The 25,173-nt window shown below is 41.3% G+C and overlaps 1 protein-coding gene across 7 annotated transcripts in view; it reads right to left on the minus strand.

Annotated features, from left to right (window-relative positions):
* The window catches only part of BMPER (BMP binding endothelial regulator), a 372,292-nt gene that overhangs the window by 113,687 nt on the left and 233,432 nt on the right, over positions 1-25,173 (minus strand). For all 7 annotated transcript variants that reach the window (XM_074198930.1, XM_074198928.1, XM_074198931.1 and 4 more), the window contains 4 exons: positions 24,679-24,778; positions 16,271-16,380; positions 10,964-11,104; positions 6,991-7,095 (listed from right to left, as the gene is read on the minus strand). In XM_074198930.1, coding sequence (XP_074055031.1) covers positions 6,991-7,095; positions 10,964-11,104; positions 16,271-16,380; positions 24,679-24,778 — 456 coding nt within the window. The remainder of the gene's footprint in view (positions 1-6,990; positions 7,096-10,963; positions 11,105-16,270; positions 16,381-24,678; positions 24,779-25,173) is intronic.

Consider the following 25,173-nt stretch of genomic DNA (forward strand, 5'->3'; position numbering starts at 1 on the left):
TTGTCTTCTGAAGGGATTCTATTCAGGAATGAAACTGACAGTCATTATTTTTTCTTTCTCTTCAGTTCAGCATTTTCTGTTAGGAGTTTTATCCTTACTACAAGCAGAAAAAATAAACACATCATGAAAGAATTCATCCCATGTTTAATCTCTGAGCCCTCTCTTTCCTCATTTTTAATATTTGAATTTGTTTTTCTCTTCTTTATTAGAGTGATCTCTTGGGTTTCTGTTTTAGTTTAAATGACATTTTGAGGTTAAAGTTTAAACAATTTTTCTTAATTAATGCAACATAACTACTCTATCTAGATTTGATTTATTGATTCTTTAAGAAAGAGCAGTTCCCTGAGCTTTTGCTTCTGCTGTGTGCAAATGACAAGTACCTTACTTGCCCATTTGGCTTCTATATTAATAATAATAACCATAACTAACATTTATGTGTTTCCTACGATCTAAACACTATGTTACATACTTTACAATTATAAGGGCAGTTAGGTGGTACAGTGGATAGAGCACCGGCCCTGGAGTGAGGAAGACTTGAGTACCAATCTGGCCTCAGATGCTTAATAATTACCTAGCTGTATGACCTTGGGCAAGTCACTTAACCCCATTGCCTTGCAAAAAAAAAAAAACCTTTACGATGATTACCTCTTTTGATCCTTTCAACAACCCTGCCAGGTAGGGGTCATTATAACCCTCCATTTAACAATTGGAAAACTGAGACAAACAGAGGTGAAGTAATTTGCCTAGAGTCACTCAACTAGTTAGTGAATTTGAACTCCAGTATTCTGTCCACATCAAGCTGTCTGAGTTATGTTTTTCAGAGGAAAATAATACAGTGGAAATTATAAAGTGCTAAACCTTAAGTGCCACATGGACTAATCAGCAACTGCTGGAGATGACAATTCAAGCTGATAAATATAAAAAGAAAGGTCTATTTACAAGTTTTTTTAAAAAAAAAGAATAGTGGAGGGGCAGCTAGGTGGCACAGTGGATAAAGTACCGGCCTTGGAGTCAGGAGTACCTGGGTTCAAATCTGGTCTCAGACACTTAATAATTCCCTAGCTGTGTGGCCTTGGGCAAGCCACTTAACCCCATTTGCCTTGCAAAAAAAAAAAAAAAAAAAGAATAGTGGAGGCAGCTAGGTGGTGTAGTGGATAGAGCACTGGCCCTCTAGTGAGGAGACCGGAGTTTAAATCTGGCCTCAGAGACTTGATACTTACTAGCTGTGTGACCTTGGGCAAGTCCTTTAACCTTATTGCCTAAAATTTTAAAAAGTTGAAAAAAAGACTAGTGTCATAGTTGAACAGTTGGAGTATCTAAGACCTAATCCCACCTCTGACATTTATCTTCCCTGGCACTCTGGGCATTTACCTCCATGGTAAGTGTCCATAACCAGAAAAAGTAGAGTAGGACCAGATAGCCTGAAAAGTCCATTCTAAGTCAAGAGCTAGGGTCCTCTTTATTTCTTAGTATGGGAATTCTCTCCCTTATGCAGCTCAGCCGCCGGGACCTAATTAACAGCATTAGTCTGTTGCCTGAAGAATATGGCTTCTCTAAGGTCATCCATCTAACACATTACATAGCAGAACTCAACCCCAGAAAATACCAATTTCAGAACATGCCCTCTTTCCAATTCTTCACTTCCCCTTTCACTGGTGATCTCTACAAATGAATACCGGATGTATCTGAATCAGTGACTAGACGATGACACCAATATGCTATTGAGGGTCTTCTGCTGCAAAAGCAAAAGGTCTCTGGCCAAGTTGAGCATTAGAGGCTGGCTGGCAAAATAATAGCTTTAAGTCCTCAGTTTTGAGACCAGGTAGAATGACTAAGGATGTTATATGAGAACTACAATACTTAAAAGGCCTTCCTCACATGACTTTTGTCATGTAGAATTAAGATGGAGAATGTATGGGATGCAATCTTTTCACTGATATCCAAAGTCAGCTTCCTAGAGATCATTTTCCCGAACACAATTATTAAACCGACCTTCAGAACATCAATTCATGGAGGTCTTGTAACTATCTTTGTTGCTTCACTTTCCAAAAGGGTTTATGGCAAGAACAAACAAAATAACCAACCTTTGGATTCAGGTCTATGGCCATCTAGCCCTTTGGAGAAATGGAGTATTGAGAATACAAATCAGACTGAATCATTTTTGGTTACTGGAGGATAGGTGTTTTCCACGTGAATGTATTTCCAATGTATCAGTCAAAGCCAAAACGTTCATTGATTGTAAAATTGGGTAATTTTTCAGGGATTTCAAAGGAGTTATTGATGGCCTTCTGCTTAAAAGAAGGAGGTCTCTGGCCAAGTATTAGAGACTGGGTAGCTTTCTCCTCTCTACATTCCCACTTTGAGTCATCAATCTCCTGTTGGTTCATTTATCCTCTACATAGATAGCTCCCAAACCAAGATCTCTAGCCCTCATCTATGTCTTGTGCTCCAGGCCCACATAACCCATCAGCATCTTAAATTTAATGAAGAGTTCATTAACTTTGCTAGATTTTCTCCCCAATGTGTATATTCCTGCCAAGGTCACTCTCATCCTCCCAGCCACCCAGGTTTTCACCTCAGGTTTATCTTTGACTTTTTCTTCCCCCTCACCTAAAGTATCCAGTCAATTGACAATCTTACCAATCTCCCTTCTACAACTCTTCTCCCATCTGTCCCTATCTCTCTGCTAGCACAGCTACTGTCTTGAATGAAGTCCTTCTTACTTGACACAATTGCCTCCCAGCTGACTTCATCCTTCCCTTCTCTAAAACATCCCTCATTCAGTTGCCCAATTGAAATTCTTAATTATGAGTTTGGCTCAGCCCCTTTTCTATTCAAGAAGCTTCAGGGACTAACTACTGCCTGTAGGATACATGACTAATCCTTCTCTTTGAGATTTAAAGAGCTTCATAATCTAGCTTTGCCCTACCTTCCCAGCCTCATTTACAATAAGTTATTTATCCTGCACTCAATGTTCTAAGCATATCCTGGAGCAACTCCCCCATTCTCTACATAGTCTTGCTTCTCACCTCCACCTCTTCCAATCCAGCTTCCTTCAATGACCAGCTCCAATCACCACTTCTTCCAAGAAGCTTTTCCTAATTGCTTTCATCAGTGCTCTTCTAACCCCATGGAGATATGTTGCATGGATTTTATACATTTCTTGGATTTCCTGGCTTATGTACATACTGTTTTCCTCCCCCCCCCCCCCATTAGACGATAAACTCTCTGAGGGCACAACTGGCTTCACTTCTATTTGCATCCCAACATCTTGCACAGAACCAGCCATGTAAAAGAGGCTTCATAAATGTTTGCTTGACTTGAGTCAGGACTGGACTTCTCTGTCTTCCATAGTTCAGTCAAGCTTTTTCTCTGCCTTTGGTCTTCATAAGAAGTCAATAAGTGACAGATTTGTGTGTGCAATGGAACGGGAGGGGGGGAACGGGACCTTGAAGCCCACCCAAGAAGCTAGCAATTCTTTCAGACTGGAAGTTAGGATTTGTGTGTAAATCACGAGTCTAGCAGTTGGTATCCAACAGAGGCAGACCAGTGTAGTTAATCAGTGGCTGGATATGGAGTCAAAAGACCTGAGTTCAAATTCTTCCTGATTATTAGAGTGATCTTGGACATATCTAGGCTCAGTTTCTTCATCTATAAGATGGGGGGCTGGGCTAAGTGGCCTTAAAGATCACACACACCAAGATACACACAGCATACACAGACACACACTGGCAATCTTTCTTTCTCTGCTACATAAGGTATAAGCAGGAACAGAGGCGGCCTCTCACGGAGCCTTCTCAGAGGCTGGAAGAGGAAGGGAGGTCTTTGTGTGTCCATCCCTCTAAAATGAATAGCAGAGAGACTGTAAAGCAAAGAAGAAGGGAGGAAGAGAGGACCAGTGTCTGGAATTCAGGACACCACGGAATGGTTGGTCTCCCCAAACTCTGTCCCTGAGGGAGGAGCTCTTGTGGGGTCTGCGCTGAAGAAGCCTGGCCTCAGGATAATGACAAGAGGGCTGAGGGGGCTGGGGGCCCTCTTTCAGGGACAGACTCTCCAGGGCCTGATTCGGGCCTCAGACCCAAAGCATGGGCCGACACGAAGAAAGCCGAGCTGGCCCATGGGCCCTCAGAGCCCAGAGACTCTTCTCCATGGGGCAGGGTTTCTGGGGGACTTGGCGGCACTCCTCCGGCCTGCAAGGGCCCGCTGCCTGAGCCCCCAGGTTGGCACGGCATCCTGTTTTTGTCTTGTCGGATAAGGAAGCCCATTATTGCTAACATGTGTGGCATGGCTTCATTAGCAGCGAGGGTTCCCCCAGGACTGGGAGAAATGATGTGAGCCCATTCTTCCCAATGAATATTTATAAGCAAAGCATGTTCAAGTCTATTTATTGTCTCTCCCTTTTTCCCCCCTCTTCTTTTATGTGAGGTTTTCAGTTTTACGTCTGAGGTTTTTTAGAGCAAGACTAATTAGGGTTTTACTCTCTCCCTCCCCCCACCCCAGCCTTCATTCAGTTGTGCAACAGAGACAGCTGGGGTCGTTTGGGTCTCATTTGGCACTCCAGGAAACAGCAAGGGTTGGGTTTGCAATAATAACAGATGTGAATAAAATTAAAAGCTGTCTATAACCAGGCAGGAGGACATGTTCTGATGTTCCGTGTTTGTGGGGGGGGATTGTGTGTCTGTGTGTGTCTATATGTGTCTATGTGTGTGTTTGTGTGTGCATGTGTGTGTCTCTGTGTGTCTGTGTGCATGTGTGTGAGATTGTGAGTAGGTGTCTGTGTGTGTCTATGTGTAGATCTATGTGTCTATGTGTGCGTGGATGTTTGTGTGTAATTGTGTATGCATATGTGTCTGTGTATCAGTCTGTGTGTCTGTCTGTGTCTGGATGTGTGTCTGCATGTGTGATTATGTGTGTATGTCTCTGTGTCTATGTGTGTGTCTGTGTGTCTGTGTATGACTGTGTGTAATTGCATGTGTATGCGTGATTGTGATAAGTGTCTGTGTGTGTCTATGTATAGATCTGTGTGTTTGTGTGTCTGATTTTGTGCATCTGTGTATAATTATGTATGCATGTGTCTGTGACTGTCTGTCTGTGTCTGGATGTGTGTCTGCATGTGTGATTGTGTATGGATATGTATAATTGTGTGTGCTTGTGTCTATGTGTGTCTGTGTCTGTGACTGTGCATGTCTGTGTCTATGTCTGGATGTGTGTCTGCATGTGTGATTGTGTCTGGATGTGTGTGGATGTCTGTGTGTAATTGTTTGCATGTGTCTATGTGTGTCTCTGTGACTGTGTCTGTGTCTGTGTCTGGATGTGTGATTGTGTGTCTATTTGTGTATGTCTCTGTGTATCTGTATGTCTTTGTGTAATTGCGTGTGCATGTGTGATTGTGATTGGTGTCTGTGTGTGTCTATGTGTGGATTTGTGTTTGTGTCTGTGTATAATCGTGTATGCATGTGTCTATGTGTGACTCTATGTGATTGTGTGTGTGTCTGTGTCTGTGTGTGTCTCTCTGTGTATGTCTGTGTGTGTCAGTATGGGTGACTGTGTGTCAGTGTGTGTGAATGTGTCTGTGTCTGTGTTTGAATTTGCAAGGAGTTGATAGGCTGAATCTTTTTCTTCCTCCTCCCAAGGGCCATGGACCTGAAAAAGCTTCCTCTTCCCTCCACCGCACTCCACCAAGTTCAGTCTTTTCGAAAGATAAAGCTCATTTGATGGCCTGCCCAGTGTTCTAACAGGATGACAGTAGCAGAGAAAGAAAGATTGCCAGGAGATTGGGTTTTCATGTGGGCCAACATTGCAGGCCTGGATGAAGAGGAAGAAGAGGGAGAGGTAATCTGGGCCAGGGTCCGAGAGAGAAGAGGGTCTGCTGGGGAAGGTCCAAATAAAGAAGCCAGAAATTGGAGGGATTGATGGAAAGAACCATCTGAGTCAAGAAGAGAGAAAAATACAAAGGGGAAAAAGGAAAAAAAAAGACAGGGGATGATAGAAAATGAAGGAGATAGTGTGAGGAAGAAAAACAATCTGAGAAGTTAATGGGGAGGGGAGGCGGAGGGGATGCACATTTCAGACAAATGATGAAGAAAATTTGTTTTTTAAAAAATCCGGAGTTGGGATAATGGCAGAACTGTCGATCTGACAAAAAACTTGGGAGGTTCAGTCATTCAATTAGCATTGACTAATTGCTAACTATCGGCTAAAAACTGTGCAAAAGGGCTAGGGATCTTTTATAAAGCTGATCCTGCCCTCTAGGAGTGTACTTTCGAATAGAAGAGATATGAGAATGGCTAGGTAATCAATAAGAGATATATCCCAACGTCACGAGGACTTGAGTTCAAATCTAGCCTCAGCCATTTACTAGCTATGTGACCCTGGGCAAATCCCTTAACCCTGACTATCTCATATCCAGGTCATCTCCAGTCATCCTGATTCTTCTCAGGTCACTGGTCCCATGTGGCTCTGGAGGACTTAGCACAGCCTCCCCCCCCCCAAAAAAAAAACAGTTCACATGCTTGTCATGGCATCACCTCCCTGATGTCATAGTCTTCTTTGAAAAGGAAGGATAGTCATCATCATCATCATCATCATCATCATCAGAGTGCATCAAATGCAAATAATTAACAGCTTTTGGAGATGGGGGGGTGGTACCTGAAACTGGTGCTTAGAGGCTATGAGAACATTTGAGAACAATTTAACACAGGAAATGTCCTTAACAGCCATTCAGACAAGTCCATTACCAAGGCCCTGGGATAGTTGGTGATAGTTGGCCTAAGTCACACAATGAAAACTGGCAGGGTGGAGACTTAGCCCCAGGTCCTTGGACTCCAAGTCAGAGCTCTTCCCATGATATCTTGCTGCCTTCTAATTTCCTAGATTTGGAACCTTTTCTGGTCTCAGATTCAGTGCTAGATGACCACCCTCCCCCCATTCTACTTTGGAAGACTTTGTAGAGATAAAGATAAAACCTCAAGGCCAGCCTTTGCCACTTACATGCGGACAGCTGTTGATGGGAATGCATTGCTTCTTCTGACACTCAGCCTTGCCTTTCACACAGGCACAGATGGTACAGTTGACAGAGGACCACATCTCTCCATCCTGTAGAGGAGATAAGGCAAGAGTCACTGGGCTGGCCTAGAAGAGGGGCTCTGGCTAGCGATTCTCCTCATTGGAGAGTGGTTCCTTCCATTAGGGAGGGAGTCCTTGTTTAGTCTAAAGGGCTTCGAGTTGGCCATCTCCAGCCACTAAGCTTTGGGATGGAAACCAGGGGAATTCTTTGTCCCCATAGAGTAAAGCAAATTCTTTGGAGCCTAAGCAGACCACATTTGCATTTTGCATTGTTTATTTATTTGGTTTCCTTCATCTAGGGATACAATCACACATGAATTTTCATACTGGGTTACAAAAATCTAATTTTCCACTTGGTGACACGATTGAGTCATTAAGGCCCTGACATGCAAGGACGTTTTCATCGAAGCGTCCAGGAGGTGAAGCCCTTCCTAGGGGGCACAAAGACCAGAGTTTAATTCAGGTGACTGATGGGACAGTAACTGTCACCCAAGCCACTGAAAAAGTGCCCAACACCAAAGCTCAGGCAGGTAAGGGAGCTGAGGCCCTGCAGGTATGGCTGGCATCCTCTCCTCACATGCAAGGGCCTCATTTGGAAAGCATTTCCTAGACTTGTTCCTTCCTCTGAGGAAGGGTTGTTTGGGGAACCGTCTTGGCTCTCAGCTTGTCGGATTTTACTTGGGCCAAGTACAGTGAGTAACTGAGTGACTTACACTCTGCCTCAGGCAAGAGAGGCCCCTGGGCTTTGTTAGAGCTTGCACAGGATGGGGTGGCGGTTTGTGGGATGGGAAGATGGAGATGGGGAGCAAGACAGAGGGACCTGAAAACAAAATAGAAGTCTGTCACATCCCTGGAGCAAGACCAACAGCTGGAATGGACTCAGAAATCGGTGTGGGGGCGCCCTTCCCTAGCCCAGACGCCCAAACCTTCTCATCCCAAGTCCTGTAAGATCAAAGATGTAGAAGGGGGTTGCCTTTAGAGGAGGCCATCTAGTCCAACCACCTAATTTTATAGAAAAGGAGATTGAGGTACCAGACAAAGTGACTTGTCCAAGGTCTCGCAGATAATAAGTATCAGGTTGGAATTAATTTAGTTAATTTAAGTTTTACTGACTCTTGTCTCCAAATGTATATTCACTAAATCTTGCAAAGAGGATCACCAGCCTGAAGGCCTTCCTCTGAAGCTTTTGCACTGGCAAAAATTGAAAACTGCACCAAGAATTTGGGGACACCCTATCCAATCACCAGAAAGTGAGGCCAGGGACAGGAAGGGACAGGGATTAGGGGGCCACCCCAACACTCTTGGCCCATTTCTTTTCTCAATCCTACATCAAACACAAGGAGGATGTGCTTCCTCTCACTTTATGCCCACCTTGTCCATTTTTCACATTGATTTTTCTATGTTCATCTTTATGGCTCCACGACCAAGACCAGGGCCTGGCACAGAATATGAAACTCTCTCAAGGCCAGAGCAGCCCAGTACAGAATGAAAAGAGTCCTGGATTTGGATTTAATGCGACTAGGTTCAAATACTTCCTCCAATGCCACTTGTGTGACCTTGGCAAAGTCAATGAACCTCTCTGGGTCTCAGTTTCCTCATTGTAAAATAAAGGGTTGAACTATTGCACTCTGGATCTTTGATCCTATGAGTCTGTGAATCAGAGGAACTCCATCATCCCAAAGGAACGAGTAGAAGTTACAACCAGCCACAATGAGTAGAAATTGAAGAGAAAAAACAATTAGGCTGCAAGTCAGGGAGAACTTTTTAACTATTTTTGTCAGAGTGGCATGGATTATTCTAAGGAAGTACTGGGGTCAAGAAAAGAATGGATTGGTATTTCTCTGACCTGATGGAATGGGGACTCTTCTTCATGAGGATCAGATCAGTGGTATCAAACTCAATTATAAAAAAACCACTGAGCCATACAGGAGAATCTCTGCCAGAAGCCTGTTGACTTAGAAAACCACATATTAACATTACCTATGTTCTATTGTATTTTGTTAACTATTTCCTAGTTACCTTTCAGTTTGATTTGGGCCCACTTAGGAGTATTGTGGGAAACATTCTTCAGCTGGGCAGCATGTTTGGTATGTTGGGTCTATGTCTCTTCTGAGGTCCCTTCTGCCTTTAAGATCCTATGATTCATACCCGAGCCCTAATATTTATTCACTAGGTGATCTTGGTCAAGTCTCCTTACTTCGGTTTGCTTTAGATAATTCCTAGGTGTTTGGGTACTAAGTCTAGCTAACTTGCCACCTGCATGGAATCCCCACCCCAGTTCTTGATCCTGAGGAAACTAGAGATCCAAGAGTTATCTACTGAGAGGATTCATATGAAAGCACTTGGCAAGTTGCAAAGGGGTTGTTTTAAAAATTGGAACTTATTATTAGTGAGCAGAACCAGCAATGGAATTAGGTTCTATCTTAGATTCAGACCACTGTGTCCATAACATCAATGTGTAATCACCACCAGGTTGAACCAAGCCTCCCACACAAAGGAGAAAGGAGTGAGTCCCAGACAGTTCATTGGCAGGAGCCAACGACCTTCCCTTTCCTGCTGGTGGAATCGTTGTTATTTCAGTGTTTGTAAGTATGTTTCTATGGTAAGACTGCCGTGATAGGAATCTCTGTAAAATGGCGGCAAGGGGGGAGTCAATTTTCTTTGAGGGGAGGAAGAGGGAAAATGGGCAGAGAACCTAGGAGATGAGTGATCCAAGAGACCCTAGGGAAGCGAGGGCTTCTCATAACCTGATCCAGGAAAGGTATGATCATTCATTAAGCTCTGGGTCTATCAGTCATCTTGGATGCTCTGCAAATGAGCTGAGAACCAAGAACTTCACTGGGACTGTAAAGGGGAACTCAGTGGGAGGTCCAACAGAGAAGAGGGCTTTGGGGCTATGAGACAGGAACAGACAGCTGGCTGAGACCTGCAGATGGGCTTTCGGGAAACCAACAGGCTACCGCCTAACACTGAGGGCATCCCAGCGATGCCAGACCCAGGTGTGAGCTTAGAAAAAGAGGCAAGGGCACCAAGCTCGGTCTCAATGTACAATCAGTCTTAACAAAGGGCTAGTGAAGCCTGCAGACCAAGGGAACAGAGTAGTGAGAAATGAATCAGGGGAGAGGATCAGATTTCTAGGGGTCAAAGCCACAGAGACTCAGGAGGAAGGAAGGAAAAATAGCCAATGTGAATTAGGAATCTTAATGTAAAGAAATACATTAATCCTCACAGTTTTCTTTGAGGTCCATTCCAGTCATGCTGGCCTGCCAATTGCTCCTCAGTCTAAATGTCTCACTTCCCACCTCTGAGACTTTGTCCACATAGGCTGTTCCTTCTCCCAAGCCTAATACACGTACCCTCTTCACTTTCACCTCACTGAATCTCCTGCTTCCTTCAAAGCAAAGCTCCTGATGCTCCCAGTTATTAGAGTTTTCTCCCTCCTGAACTGTCTTTGTGTGTGTGTGTGTGTGTGTGTGTGTGTGTGTCTGTGTGTGTCTGTGTGTATGTATATATATTTTTTAATTTACTTATCTGGATAGCCACCATATTCCATCAGCCTGGCCTTCTCTAAAAGATATTTTGAGGAAGGAGGAGAGATGAAATCACCAGTTTTTTTTCACAGAATAGAGCAGGATGATCCCAAACTGAGGAGAGAAGAGTGGGCATGGCATCCAGAATGTTCCTTAAGGACTTAATATCAGCAGATGTTGGGGTTACTACAGAGGTCTCCCCCTATTTGGAATAGCCAAAGAGGAAATAACAGATAACGATCTGCCTCTTGAACTGTGCTTGATCTTATATAACCCCACAGAGGTGCAGAATCCCAAGAAGGGTTTCAGCTGGGACCACTGATAGTCATCATCACAATGGAGTTCAAGAGCCCTGTTCGTGACATTACCCGGAAGATCTTGCTACCAAACTTGCACACGCGGATGTCTTTGGGGGGCACACGCACAAGACATTCTTCACAACAGGGGTCTTTGCTCTTAGCACAAGTTCCAGGGGGAGAGCATTTCTTCTTGCATACCACGGTGGAGTCCTGGCACAAGTGACAACAAAAGAGCCAAGTAAATGCTTATGAAATGATGATATCAGGGCAACTGAGGGAGTCAGGGGGACATGAGTTTAAATCCAGTCTCAGACACTTGACCCTTCTAAGCTGTGTGATTCTGGGCAAGTCACTTGACCCCAACTACCTCACTAAAATAAAATAAAATAAATTCTAAAAAAAAGATAATTTCCTCACACACTGGTGCCTCCTCCCACGCCCAACCTGTGGTCCAACATCAAATCCTTCCCCCTCCCTGACCCCCACCATGTGGCCCCTCTGCCTCCAGAATTGGTCTCCTCTGGAGTATTTCCAAAACACCAGCTTTGTTGGATTTCTATTCATGTACACAGTCATTTCATGTGTTTCTAAATTATCTTAATACTTCATTTCTGAATATATTCTTCTTCTATCCTCTATCCAGGAAGCCATCCTTTGTATTATTACAAAAAAAAATAAAGAGGAAAAAACTATTCTGCAAAATTCACAGAGATATTAGCTAGGTGTGACAATGTATATAATGTTTCTCAGTCACCTCTGCCCTAAACAAATATTTATTGAGAATTCACTATCATAAAAAGCACTGTGCTAGATGAAGGAGGGACAAGAAGAAAGAAAACAGAACTACATGAAGACCATGTGAGTGGTTATAGAAAGAATGTTGGATTTGGGGTCAGGAAGCTCTAAGTTCAGTCCAATCCATGCCTGACACTTAATAGCTAAGTCACCCTAGATAAGTTAATGAACTCTTTCCTCAGTTTTCTCATCTAGAAAAAAAGGGAAATGAGTACCTACTTCAACATGAGAATCAAATGAAATAATCTATTAAACTGCTCTGAAATAATAGCTATTATTATAAGACACTTTCCAACTCTTTAAAAGCTTCTAAAAGTAGATTCTGAAGAGCATTGTGATTCTCCTTCTGACAGCTACAAGGAGAAAGGATTGTGACTGCCACATAGACCAATGTAGGCCAGTAGTGATGTCTAGACATGAGTTCTGTTCCATCATTCACCCAGTTTCTGACTCTACCTCACATCATGTCCCTTATCTGGTCTTTCCTCTTGACTCACACACTTAACAATTCTAGTCAATGCCTACTTAATGCCTCATTATAATTGGTCTCCAAGTCCATTCATTCCATATTTCAGCTGATCAATCCATTCTCCATGCAACTAAGAGAGATTTTCTTAAAGCCCAAATCTGACTAGGTTACTCCTTTCCTTCTATTCAATAAACTCCCTATTACCTTGAGGATTAAATAAAAATTCCTCTTTCTGGCATTTCAAACTCTGCATGACCTGGCTCATGCCAGTGGATAAGCAATTATTACATGACTCCTGTGTACCAGTCATTGTGCTAATCACTGTGATTACCAAAATAAAAGGGGGGGAGGAATATCCTGCCTTCAAGGAGTTAATACTCTAATGGGGGAGGCAATGTGTTATATAGAGGATAAACTGGAGCTAGTCAAGAGAGGAAAAACACCAGTTTTTAGGGAGGTTGGAAAAGGTTTCTAGTAGAAGGAGAGATTTTAATTGAGATTAAGAGTCAAGGAAGTCAGGTGTCCATAATGAGTATGGGGAAAATTTCAAGGTGACGGTCAACTAGTGGGAATGAAGAAATGGAGTATCTTCTGCAAAGACCAGTGAGCAGTCCCGGGCCACTGAAACAGAACAGCTAAATACATGAACAAAAGCCTTTTCCTTTATATACATTCTACAGTCCAGCTGGCCCTTTTCTTGTTCCTCACATTCAATACTATTTCTGATCTCCATGTCTTTGCCCCAGCTGCACCCCTTGCCTAGAAAGCATTCCCATCTTAATTCTCAGCAACGCTGGTTTCCTTTCAGATCTCAGCTCAAGCACCACATCCCACTTGAGGCCTTTTCTAGTAGCTATTACTAATGCTTCTCCCACCAAGATTATTCACAAAGAGTTTGTCTAGGCTTGACATGCTATTTCTCCTGGTGGAATGTAAGCTCTCTGGGGGCACCACTATCTGACTTCTTGCTTTTGTGATCCTAATGCATACATAGGACAGTACCTGGCCCATAGTAGAAGCTTTTTGAACCTTTGTCCCAAGGAAGAGATTTGAGAAAATAAGCTCCCCACTTCTATGAGGAGACATTATGAGTCCAGAATCCTCTACCTTTTGTCAAATGTTGCTTAGTCTTGCTGAATTGCTTTTCTTCCTCACTCTAAGTTATTGTTTTTGGGAGAGGGGGAGGTAATGTTCCTACAAAGAATTGTAAGTGATGTAAAAACAAAAGCTATTGATAGAAATCATTTTGAAAAATAAATCAATGCTTGCTGAGTAGCTGACAGGGCAGGAACTGTCTGATTTTGTTTGAGCAGTCCCAATGCCTGGCACAAATCCTGGTATCCAGTAGGAGTTTAATGTTGTCGTAAACCTTGTTGACCAAGACACATCTTTGGCCTTCCTCCTGCCTGTCTTTTCCCCTTCATCCTGCACTAACAGTGTTTGGCTTCTGTCCAACAGCAATACTCTGACCACAAGCCAGGAATAGGTTAAGTCCAGTGGGAGCTGCAAAGAGACCACCATGATGAAGGTACAGGGTCAGTGGCAGATACAGCACCAGAGAGCCACTGGAACCAGGCCATCATGGAAGACAAAGTTCCTGTGTCCTTAGGATCCAATCCATCCCTTGAAATGAAAACAGGCTGCCAAACGCCCGCTGGAGAGTCAACGAAGTCTGCACAGCTTTACTGTTAAACCCATTACTCAAAGAAAGGCCTTCAAGAGTGATTTAAATGACATTAAGCCCCATTCCAATAACAGACTCATCCACCACCATGTTATTTCTCACAGACAACCACAAAGCCACCACAAAGTAAGGACATTTGGTCTCTAGATCGTTTTGTCAGGTTCCACTGGCTGCCAGGGAAAGGAAAGATGAAGCTGGAGACAGTACAGAGGTTCCCCAGCTGGTCTATCAACTCCTCCCCCACCCCTAATTCCTGCTTCCAAGTCTTCTGCTATTTCTGAGACAAAGACCACCCCCTCTGAGACACCCTCCAACTGCAAGGAGTGAGTTCTAGGGCAACCATTTCTACTCTTGATCCACCTTCTCTTTTGTGTCTTTGAAATTTAATGAGGCCATGGTCTCCAAGCCCCAACCTGCCCCCTCTCATTTCTGGATTTGCAGACTTCAAGTAAATACAAATTCCCTTAGCACCTTCCTACCAAAAGGCAAGGGACCCCTGCTCCAAGCAATTCAATTCTCCCAAAGGTAAGCCCCAGTGAAAATACCCATGCAACTGATTCTGTTTAGAAGACTAATAACAGGGAATACCCAGGAACCAGAAAGACAATCACAGGACAAACCCAACTCATGGGGAAGCAGAAAGGGCTGGTAGGAGGGCCATCTAAGGAAATCAAAAAGTGATGTGTGCTGTCAAAGCCTCATCATCTCCATTAAGAATCTGTAATCTGTGAAATTCCTGGTGGAGAAGCCAAACAAAGATCCCTAGGAAGGAGGCCAAGATAAACACCAAAATATTTAGTATATGATAATGCAAGCACAGGAAAGGAGATGGGAAAGCAGAGTGTTGGGTGGTAACTGAGGCTTCAGGAACAGTGTGAACCGTCCCCCACTCTCTCACAGATACTGAAGTAAGTTAATGAAGCATGGTTCAGGAGATCAGGAGAGTTGTAGTCCTTATGTATGGCTACTGATTTATATTTATGGGTAATTGTGGTGATTTTCTATCCCTTCCTTTCTCTGTATCTTTTGCATCTGTCCCTCTGACCACTTTATTTCCTGTCACAGAAGAAAAAATACTGGATTTGAAGTCAAGGAATTTCAATACTGCCTTCCACAACCTGTGTGACCTTGGGAAAAGCATTGAACTTCCCTGGGTTTAATTTTCCTTATTTAAAAATGAATGTATTCCTAACAGCAACATGGGGGTGATGATCAACCTTGATGAACTTGCTCATCCCTTCAGTGCAACAACCAGGGACAATTTGGGGCTGTCTTTAATGGAGAATACCATCTGTATCCAGAGAAAGATTTATGGACTTTGTCAAATTAGAAAAAGAACACATTATATTATTGAGTAATTTTACTATCTCATACTTTATTTTTCTTCCTTAAGGATATGATTTCTCTCTCATCACATTCAACTGAGATCAATATATGACATGAAACTAATATAAAGACTAACAGACTGCCTTCTGTGGGGGGTGGGGGGAGGGAAGCAAGAATGGGGGGACATTGTAAAACTCAAAATATATAAAACCTTGCTTTAAAAAAAGGAATGTAGGGGCAGCTAGGTGGCACAGTGGATAGAGCACCAGCCCTGGAGTCAGGAGTACCTGAGTTCAAATCTGGCCTCAGGCACTTAATAATTACCTAGCTGTGTGGCCTTGGGTAAGCCACTTAACCCCATTTGCCTTGCAAAAAAAAAATGAATGTGTTGCTAGAAATGCTATTATCTTTCTCTGGGACCTCAGTTTCCTTATCTGTTAAAGAAGTTGATTAGATTCAAGACTTTCAAGGTCTTAAAACTCAAAATCCAGGATCCTAACAAGTGTAAACATAAACACCCTTTATCTACCTCTCATAGATTTGGTGTTAGGAAATGACCCTCAAGCTTCATGAGAATGTCAAAGATCCGTGGTCACCTGACTCACCACTGTCCAAGAACAAATCACAACAAGGCAGCAATGAACTTCCATGGGCTATTTGAAAATAATTTGCATCGTGAAATATTTAAACATCTGATTCTTTGTGTAAAAGATATATTGAAGGAGAACGTCTAGGCCCAAATTTCTTGATCATGGTACTTTTTTTTTTAAACTTAACTATAGATATTGCTCATCGCTGAAGCTATTTTTATCTCCGATATTAAAGAATTCTATAATCCAGATTCCAATCCTACTAGGAAATGTCTTTTTTCTTTCTTGTCACTTTACTGCATTTGCTATGAGAACCAAACAAGAGAATATGTGATCAGTGTTATAGAGAGCTAAATAATTATTAATTATTATTATCATTCCTACTGCCTTGTGACCTGAGCAAGTCCACCTCCCAGAACCTCAGTTTCTTTATTTGTAATATAATGTTAGGCAAAGGCTAGATGGTCTTTATCCTATGATCTTCTGATCCACCATAAGGAGAATCCACTTACCTGGCATGTACAAACTGTGCAATTGTCATAGAAGAAGGAGGCACCATTATCATAAACATCACTCCGGAAGAGGCAGCTTCCAAACTGGAGATCAAACACTTTCCTCTGACCTGGACAGAAGCAGAAATCCAAGCTTAAGCAAGAGAACATAAGGGATGGATTCTTGAGGATTCACCTGGGCCATTCAAAAAACAATTCATCTTCCCTAGGGCAGGAGTGCCTGGCCTATGATTTGACCTGATGGATGGTTAAGAACATCATAGAGAGGATCCCAGCTCAGATACACCAGGTTAAATGTGCTGTGGCTTCCAACTCTGAGATTTTGAGATTCTCTCAGTCCAATACTTCAAGCAGAACAGGATAATTAGATCACTAAGTTGGCCCCCCAAATGAGAAGGCTAATGTGGAAATGTCCAGAGAATGATGATCAATGATGTCAACTTTGGGCTCACTCCAAGGTTTCCCAATATGGTTTGGAATCAGAGTCTGGCTTTGAATTCTGGTTCTGCCAGTTGCTACTGGCAAATCCTTAGGGAACTTGTTCACCCTCCCTGGACCTTTGTTCTTCATCCTATGTCATCTTACCATTACTTATTATAACCAGGAGGCTTTGGATTAGAATCACATATTTTGACCCAGAGGGAACTCCACAGACTACTAACCTAACATCGGCAGAGACCAAGACCCAGAGAGTGAACTGCCCTGCCCAGGATTATACAGGTAGTAAATGGCAGAGCAGGGCACAATTCCAAATAGATGCCCTTTAATGCCCATTCTAACACAAAATCTATGGTCATAGTGATAGATGTGTATTTTATGTGTGTATTTACATGTACATCTATATGTTCAATATAGTAACATATTCATATATGGACAGACATGCTGTGTCTGTCACATATATCAGCTTAGCATAGGATGAAGAACTAGCCTCAAAATCAAAAAGATATGGGTTCAAGGCTAACCTCTGACCATGTAACTTTATGGTAAGTTATGCAGGCATAACTTAGTGAACCAATCAGCTTTCTAAGACTATAAGCTACAGACTAGGTATTGACTTGCATCTATGGAGGGAGTTTTCTCACCTGAGAACTCACTATACTAGGAAAGAACAGCCCTATTCCCTCTTCTTAATAAACACACACACACACACACACACACACACACACACAGAGAGAGAGAGAGAGAGAGAGAGAGAGAGAGCGTGAGCGCATGCCAAGTGTCTTAGTGCAGTTTTAAGCTTCAGTAGGAAGAGGTTTGGGTTATCTGGTACCTATATTTGTGCCTCATTCATTTCCCTCATAAAATGAGAAAAATAAAATCTGTTCCCAGCAAATGGAAGATGCATTGCCCAAAGCATAATTACTGATGGCCTGAGAGTCCTTGGTCACTTAACCTCTCTTGCCCTTAGTTCCTCAGCAAAATGAGAGTTGGATGAGCTGCTCAAGATCTTTGATGACCCTATAGTCTTGCAGTCCCCTAAGGAAGCCATTCCCCTGCTCAAAGGGGTCACTAGAACAAAATTTGACTCTAAAGGAAGTGAGACAGAAAAGCCTTTTAAAAACAAAATCAAGTTTTACTAATCAGTATGGGTATACAAATGTGGAAATAAAGGAAACAAGAACAATGCAATAATAGCAAAACCCAAAACCAAATGGAGCTATGAACCATTCTGTCCAAGGAGTTTAAGAAACCAGCCCAATATAATTTTTGTCTAGAGAGGATTGTAAAAGATATTAAAAACTGTCTTTTCCCTTAATAGAATTTAATAGGATTTCAATGCTACTATGTAATGATAATAATAATAATAAATTTCAAATTCTATTGCTGTTATTTCAAATACTAGTTATTATCATGACCATTGTTATGACTGCATTTCATCCATTTCTGCTTACGCCCACCACCCTAATTCCAAATTTCAACATGTGACATCATAGGAAGATAAAGGACGTCTTCTTAGGGCAGAATTCAACCAAAGGATCCTCAAATATTTATGCAATGCAGGGTTTTGGGGGACACCAGTACAAAGATCAAAACCAGTTCTTCTCTCAAGGAGTTGAACTGACACTTCCAAGGCCCAATCCCTAAACTACCACCTCCCAAACCTCTAGGAAACAGAAGGCTGGGCATTTACCCTTCTTGGTTCTCCCTATTGGCGTATTAGTTTAAGTGCATAAGACAAGAAAATGAAGGGGAATGGATGTGAGGCAACTGACCTCCACTCTTTTTGTTGGTTTATCAATCCACCTACTATAATGTAGAGAATGGTAAAGGAGTATTCTCGTAACTTGCCCAGTGAAAAAAAGCTTGGTCTTGGTGCCTATAAGGTACAATGTTTTGGTGGAGAATTGCTTGGAAATTGTTGTTGCTAAAATATCACCAAGAATTTAATGCTTTATCTTAGAAATAGAGGGGAAGTGTCTTGTGCCACTGCTTCTACAGGGAGCATCCCATCATCCAGGCCAGTCCATAGGAAGCCATTTGGTACCATAATCATTTTCCTTCTCTCTCATTCTATCACTTTCTACTCTTTTCCTTTTGGATTGAAACACCCACACACTCAATCTCTTTCTAAAGATCTTGGTCTATCCTCTCTTGGGTGCATTACAAATATCCTCAGTCAGCCAGTGTCCTCACAATCCTGTTAATACGATTCTTGTGGTTAGGCACTAGGCATCCTGGAACATACACAGATTTGGAAGCATCCATTACTGTCAAGGGTGAACATCTTTGCATGCCCTATTATATTTACATAGTTATATTCACTGGGCATACTGTTTCATTGGGTTCTATTTTTTTTGCTTTGTTTTATTTTGTATTTATATTATCTACCCAATATTTCTTTGACTTGCTTATATTGCAATGTCTACCTTTTAATTTTGGAAAATTAGATTTCCTCTCCATTTTGATAAAATTCATGAAACCTTACCAGTTACTTTTTTTAAAAAATCATATCTTTTACTAATTTGCTTTTTTATTAATTTAATTTTTTAATTTTTATAAATTAATTTTATTAATTTTTAAAATGATTTCTGATTCTGTCTTTGCCTTCACATTTTGATTCGTTAAATGTCTAGTTATTTTAACTGAAAACAACTCAGTTTTTCTTTTTGAAATGAACAATCAGGAATATTTGCCATGAGAATTTTACCTCTGAGAATTAATGTCAATAATCTGATATGTTCTACTTAATAGTTCTCAACAAAATCTTCCAGTGCCCCAATAGGATGTGAAGGTGATGTTAGGCTCTTGAAAATTATGCCAAAATATTGTGAACTCTGGTCAATGTAAGGAACAGTCTTTAGGAACAGTCTTGGAATTAGTCAGTGGTTAAACAAATATCAGCCAAGCTACATATGAAGAAGTTTATTGCCAGGAGAAGGCAGACCACTAATTGAAGAATAGTTTGGTTAAGGCCACCCATGAATCAAAATAAAATACCAAATGGCCCTACAAAAAAGGAGGTAGAATGACAGAAAATGAGGTAAAAGGTGAAAAGACTATAATAGGTTTGGGCTGTTTGTTTTCTTTTTTTTAAGTTGTCATTATGCATACAAAGGCAATAAGCATAATGTCATTGTAGGAATGTCTCTCCTCCTCCTTGGCCGCTGCCTCCTCCTCCTCCTCCTTCTTCCAATGCCCTTGATGGGCATAACCAAAAAGGATACCATGAACATAATGACTGTATGGACTCCAGTATCTGTTGCAAAGCTTAGAGATACAGAGAAAGTTGAATTTGACTAGAACTTCCCAGACAAGTCATCCCATGCACTGATCCTTGATGACTTAAGAGTAATAACAGGAATTGAAGATGATGGTGAAAAAATATATTGGACAATGTGGTTGATGATTAAGAAAAGAAAGAGACCAAAAGCTTCCAATGTAGTTAGAATTTTCGCACTTGAATGTCACAAAGACCTTCTTCAAAAATAGAGAAGACACTGGAAATCATGTACAAAATTAATTAAGCAAAGTTTAACAGATTTTAAAAAATAACCAATGTGACTTGTTTTTCATTTAGTTGCCTGTGAACAGTCAGATCATCAACTGTTCAATTTTCTGTGAATTGCAGTTTTTCATACATGATGAATTTCCTCGTTTGCTTGCAACTATCTTTTCTGTACAATTAGAGTTTTGTAGTTTGGTGACAAATGGCCTAGGGTTCACTTCTATTGCAGTCTCATGCATTATAAAGGTGTATATCTATTCTTAAATCTCAATAATTCTAAAAAATTATTAATCTATTTTCTGAAATATAGTAATAAGAATATTTGTATTAGGCAAGAGTCCAGCTCTTCGGTTATCTCACTGAAACCTATCCTCTATTTCATTCACTTTTGTTTATGTTCTAAAATTTACATCCAGTTGGATAGCTTGGTTTGTACTAATATACTTTCCAGAAGGAATATTCTATTTCTCAGTGCATCGAAATTTAATTTGAAGTAATTATGAGCAACATCAAATTGCTGAACTTCAATATTATTTTGTCATTCCTTCTTTTAACCAAAGTCATCTTGCATCATTGACTAAACATCTCACTGAATTTCCTTACATGCAATTGCTTCTGCCTTCAGATAACCTCTGCCTGGTTTCTTCTAACCCACCTTCTTTATTCATTGACTCGGAAGGGTTTTTTTTCTGCTTTAATGATCATATGTCCAATTCAAACTGGAAAGAACAAAGGTCATCTGGTCAAAGTTCTTCATTTTACAGATGAAGAAACTGAGACCCTAAGGAGAAGTGACATAAAATTCTGTACCTGCAATTGAGAGGAATCTTAGAGACCAGCTGGTCCAGCTCCCTCATTTTACCAATGAGGAAACTGAGGTACAAGAAAGTTTAATGATTTACCCATGGAATAAATTACAGAATATGAATTTAAACCCTCAAGGGTCATCTGACTCCCAAACCAACACTTTTCCTTTTCTTTGAGATCTCATTCTATGTACTATTCTGGCCAAGAAAGAAGAGATGAGGTAACATGCTCTTTTTCATGCCTAATAAAACATACCTACATGTTCACATATATGACTTTAATTGTTCCTCCCAACAGCCCCATGAGATAGGTACAAAACAGGCTATCTTACAGTAGCCTTTATATTGTGCTTTAAGATTTTTCACAGATTATCGTATGTGGGACAGTTAAAGTATCTGATTTTGAGATGGATCAGAGGATTTGGACCTGGATAGGATACAAGAGACCTTCCAGTTTTAGAGAGGGCAAAAATGAAATCCAGGGAAGGGGAAAAAACTTCAAAGGCCATTTAGTCTAACTCCCCACTTGAGATGAGGAAACTGAGGTTTAGGGAAGATAAGTGATCTGCCTAAATCCATCAGGAAGCAGGGTCAGATTATAGTCAACTTTGGACTTCTGTCTCCAAAAGATGAAAGCTGCTGAGCAAGGGAAATGAGTTGGTATAATTCATCATATACTTCATGGGAGATAGTTGAGGTCCAAGGAAATTTATCAGCAAAGTGATGTCTAGACCTCTACCAACTCAGTTGGGGTTAGATTGCAGGATAATGGAGCCATTTTGGCTTTTTTTTTCAAGCCATCACCAGATGAACAGCCACTCTTGCCCTAACACCCGATCTATGCAAATCCCAAATAAGAAAGGACATTTGTGTTTAGAAATATTCAAGAATAGCCCAAAAGTCTGCATATCTGGGATGCCCTAGGGTATTTCCACTTCCTTCTACTATGAATTTAGTCAATCCCCCAAAACTGATTTCTTTTCTTTTGGTTACAATTTTTGGATAATTTTGGAGACTTATTGAGTTTTTTGTGGTATCTTATAACACACACACAGTTACATAAACACACATACATGTGCACACACACAAACATACACACACATATAGAAACAGACGGTCCACATTCAGCACACTGGTCTTTGCTTATATGAGGAAACTATAAGGCAGAAAAAGCTTTCTGAGATTTCTGGTTTCAACCATATCAGCTTCAAAGACTTATTTGGTCTGGTTGAAGGGTATAAAAACACACTGGAAAATGAAAAGCACTTGAGAAAATCAAATCTCTATGTTAAGTCTGAATAACTCCCCTCTGATTCTGCCAAGGGTCCATGTTCCTGATCTCTTCTTTGGTTATGTATAATGAATCATATGTGAAAGAGGGAGGAGAGAAAGGGGGACGAAGGAAGGAAGGGAAGAAAAAAGCAACAGGAAAATTGAGGGAGAAAAGGGAGCAAAGGAGGAAGAAAAATGAAAAAGAAAGAAACAAAGAAAGAGGAGGAAAGAAAGAACAAAAAGAAAAGGGAGGGTGGGAGGAAAGAAAAGGAAGAATAAAGGAGAAAAGGGAGAGAATAAGAACAAAGACAGAGAAGGAGAGACACAAAGAAATGTCTCCAGTGACTCAAGCCCCATGAGCATCACAGGTCCCATCATAAGCAATGCTACCTCCTTGTTTACAACTTGCGCAAAGAGTAATTGCAGAATTCTTCATGTACCATACTGTATCCCTGAGCTATCTGGTCAAAACAACAAACTCGAGTGATGCTATTAATTATATCCTTCACACTCACTTTTCATTTATAATAGTGCAAGGCAGCATGGGGTGGTGACAAGAAGCCTTTGGAAGACTTGGCTTCAGATTCTCCCAAAGTCCATTTCTAGCTATGTGCTCTGGCTGAGTCATTTCCCAGCTTTTTTTTTTTTTTTTTAGTTTTTGCAAGGCAACAGGGTTAAGTGACTTGCCCAAGGCCACACAGCTAGGTCATTATTAAGTGTTTGAGAATGGATTTGAATTCAGGTACTTCTGACTCCAGGGCTGGTGCTCTATCCACTGCGCCACCTAGCTGCCCCTTATTTCCCAGCTCTTGAACCTTGGAATATCCCCAGGACTTCTCTACTAAATCATTGCTGGACTATGGATCTGTAATGATGGAGGGAGTTCTCCCATCTAGAATCTCCATGTAGAAGTCACAGAGGCTTCATACTGGTACCAAATTCTTGCATTATCTATACCTGAGGCTACCATGAGCCTTATTAAATCACTCACTCATCTATTATTTCACTAACATAGAAGAATCCCAGTGTGGAACTTCCGTTTACCAGTGAACTTTGAGACTGTCTATTAATTCCTTGACTCAAGAAAAATTATCTGCTTATAGCTAACTCCTATAGAGGTGCTTGAGCATCAGAGAGATTAACTAAGGTGGTCACACAGTAAGCAGTAAATATGGTTTTATCAGTCCTAAAGAATGGAATAATAATAATAGCAGTAAGTATTATTGTTATGATTATTATTTTAAGAGGTTTTTTTGGCAAGGCAATGGGGTTAAGTGACTTGCCCAAGGTCACACAGCTAGGTAATTATTACATGTCTGAGGCTGGATTTGAACTCAGGTCCTCCTGACTCCAGGGCTGGTATTCTATCCTCTGTGCCACCTAGATGCCTCTGTTATGATTAATATTAATATTAATAACTCCATACTTATGATTTCATGGATATAATAAACTATCACAACAGTTAGGTGGTGCATTGGATAGAATATGGGACCCAGAATCAGGAAAATTCATCTTTCTGAGTTCAAAACTGGTCTCAGATCCTCCTTCCTAACAGTGTGACCCTGGGCAATTCCCTTGACCCTGTTTGCCTCAGATTTCTCATCTGTAAATTATTTGGACAAGGAAATGGAAAACCATCCCTGTATCTCTGCAAAGAAAACCTCAAATAGGGTCACAAAGCGTTGGACATATTTGAAATGACTAAACAACAATGAGCTACCAATAAGAAAATTTCTACTAATCTGCACCTCCTCTTTAATTTTGTCTTAGAAAGTCGTCTGAGGCACTAAGAGATTGATTGACTAGTCCAAGGTCACACAGCTAAGATATGTTACAAGCAGTATTTGAACTCAGAATTTCTTGGCTTTGATGTCACCTCACCATCCACTATGACATGCTGACTCTCACTCTCATCCTCTATATTAGTAGTAGTGATGCCACTACTATGATTGTGGCTTAAGACCAATTGTGCTGGTGGACATTTGTCACCCCTTCGGTCCGTGGATCTATAAGCAGTCTGGTGTGGAAGTTCTCTGGCCACATCCTCTTGGCTTCCCAACCAATGAAACCACATCATCCAAATGAAAGCCATTTTGACAGATGGTCTTACAGATATGAGACCATGTTTGTGAACCTTCATGAGGTTCTTTCTTATTTTTCTGAGATATAGAAGCAGCTGATCCTCAAATTGTAAATTGAGTCAGTTTGACTGAAGCTAACAGAACACCAAGAACAAAATGGAACCAAGCTTCTTAAGCAGGATATGTTCCATGTTTGCCAACTGGCTGATAAAGAACATAGGAAGACAGGAAGGGAGGTGGCTGGAAGGGCTGGACGCTTCTCAAAGTAAATTACCTGGTCAACATACAAGAAATGTCACTCACCTACACATCTGGGGCAGCATTGTCCTGGTGGCGTCTGACTCAGGTGCTCGGGACATGACAAAATGGGGCAGACTTCTCTCACACACTGTGTCTGACCTCCCTAAAGAGAAAACAGATTTCATTAAAAAGAGAGTAAGAATTACATCCAAGAGATGAGTCCCAAGCAACTCTAACAGAGTTCCATAGAGGAGAGAGTGCCTGGAAGGGAAGACTGTTCCATATAAAAAGAGTTTAGCATTTTCTAATAAATGCTTTCTTCATTTGGTCATTCATTCATTCATTCATTCATCTGTGAGTTTCCAGTTTAGGGAGCTCCCACTTCACCAATAGAGCACAAAATTCCACAAGACCTATCTAGGGCTTTGCTTGAGGCTAAGAGAAATTAAATGATTTTTACAGAATCACAAAGGAACTAAGTGACGGAGATGGGACTAGAACTCAGATCTTCCTGTATCTGCCACACCACATTGACCCTCAAATAGCAATGGATTCAGT

This window comes from Macrotis lagotis, chromosome 8, assembly GCF_037893015.1.
Source record: "Macrotis lagotis isolate mMagLag1 chromosome 8, bilby.v1.9.chrom.fasta, whole genome shotgun sequence".
NCBI lineage: Eukaryota > Metazoa > Chordata > Mammalia > Peramelemorphia > Peramelidae > Macrotis > Macrotis lagotis.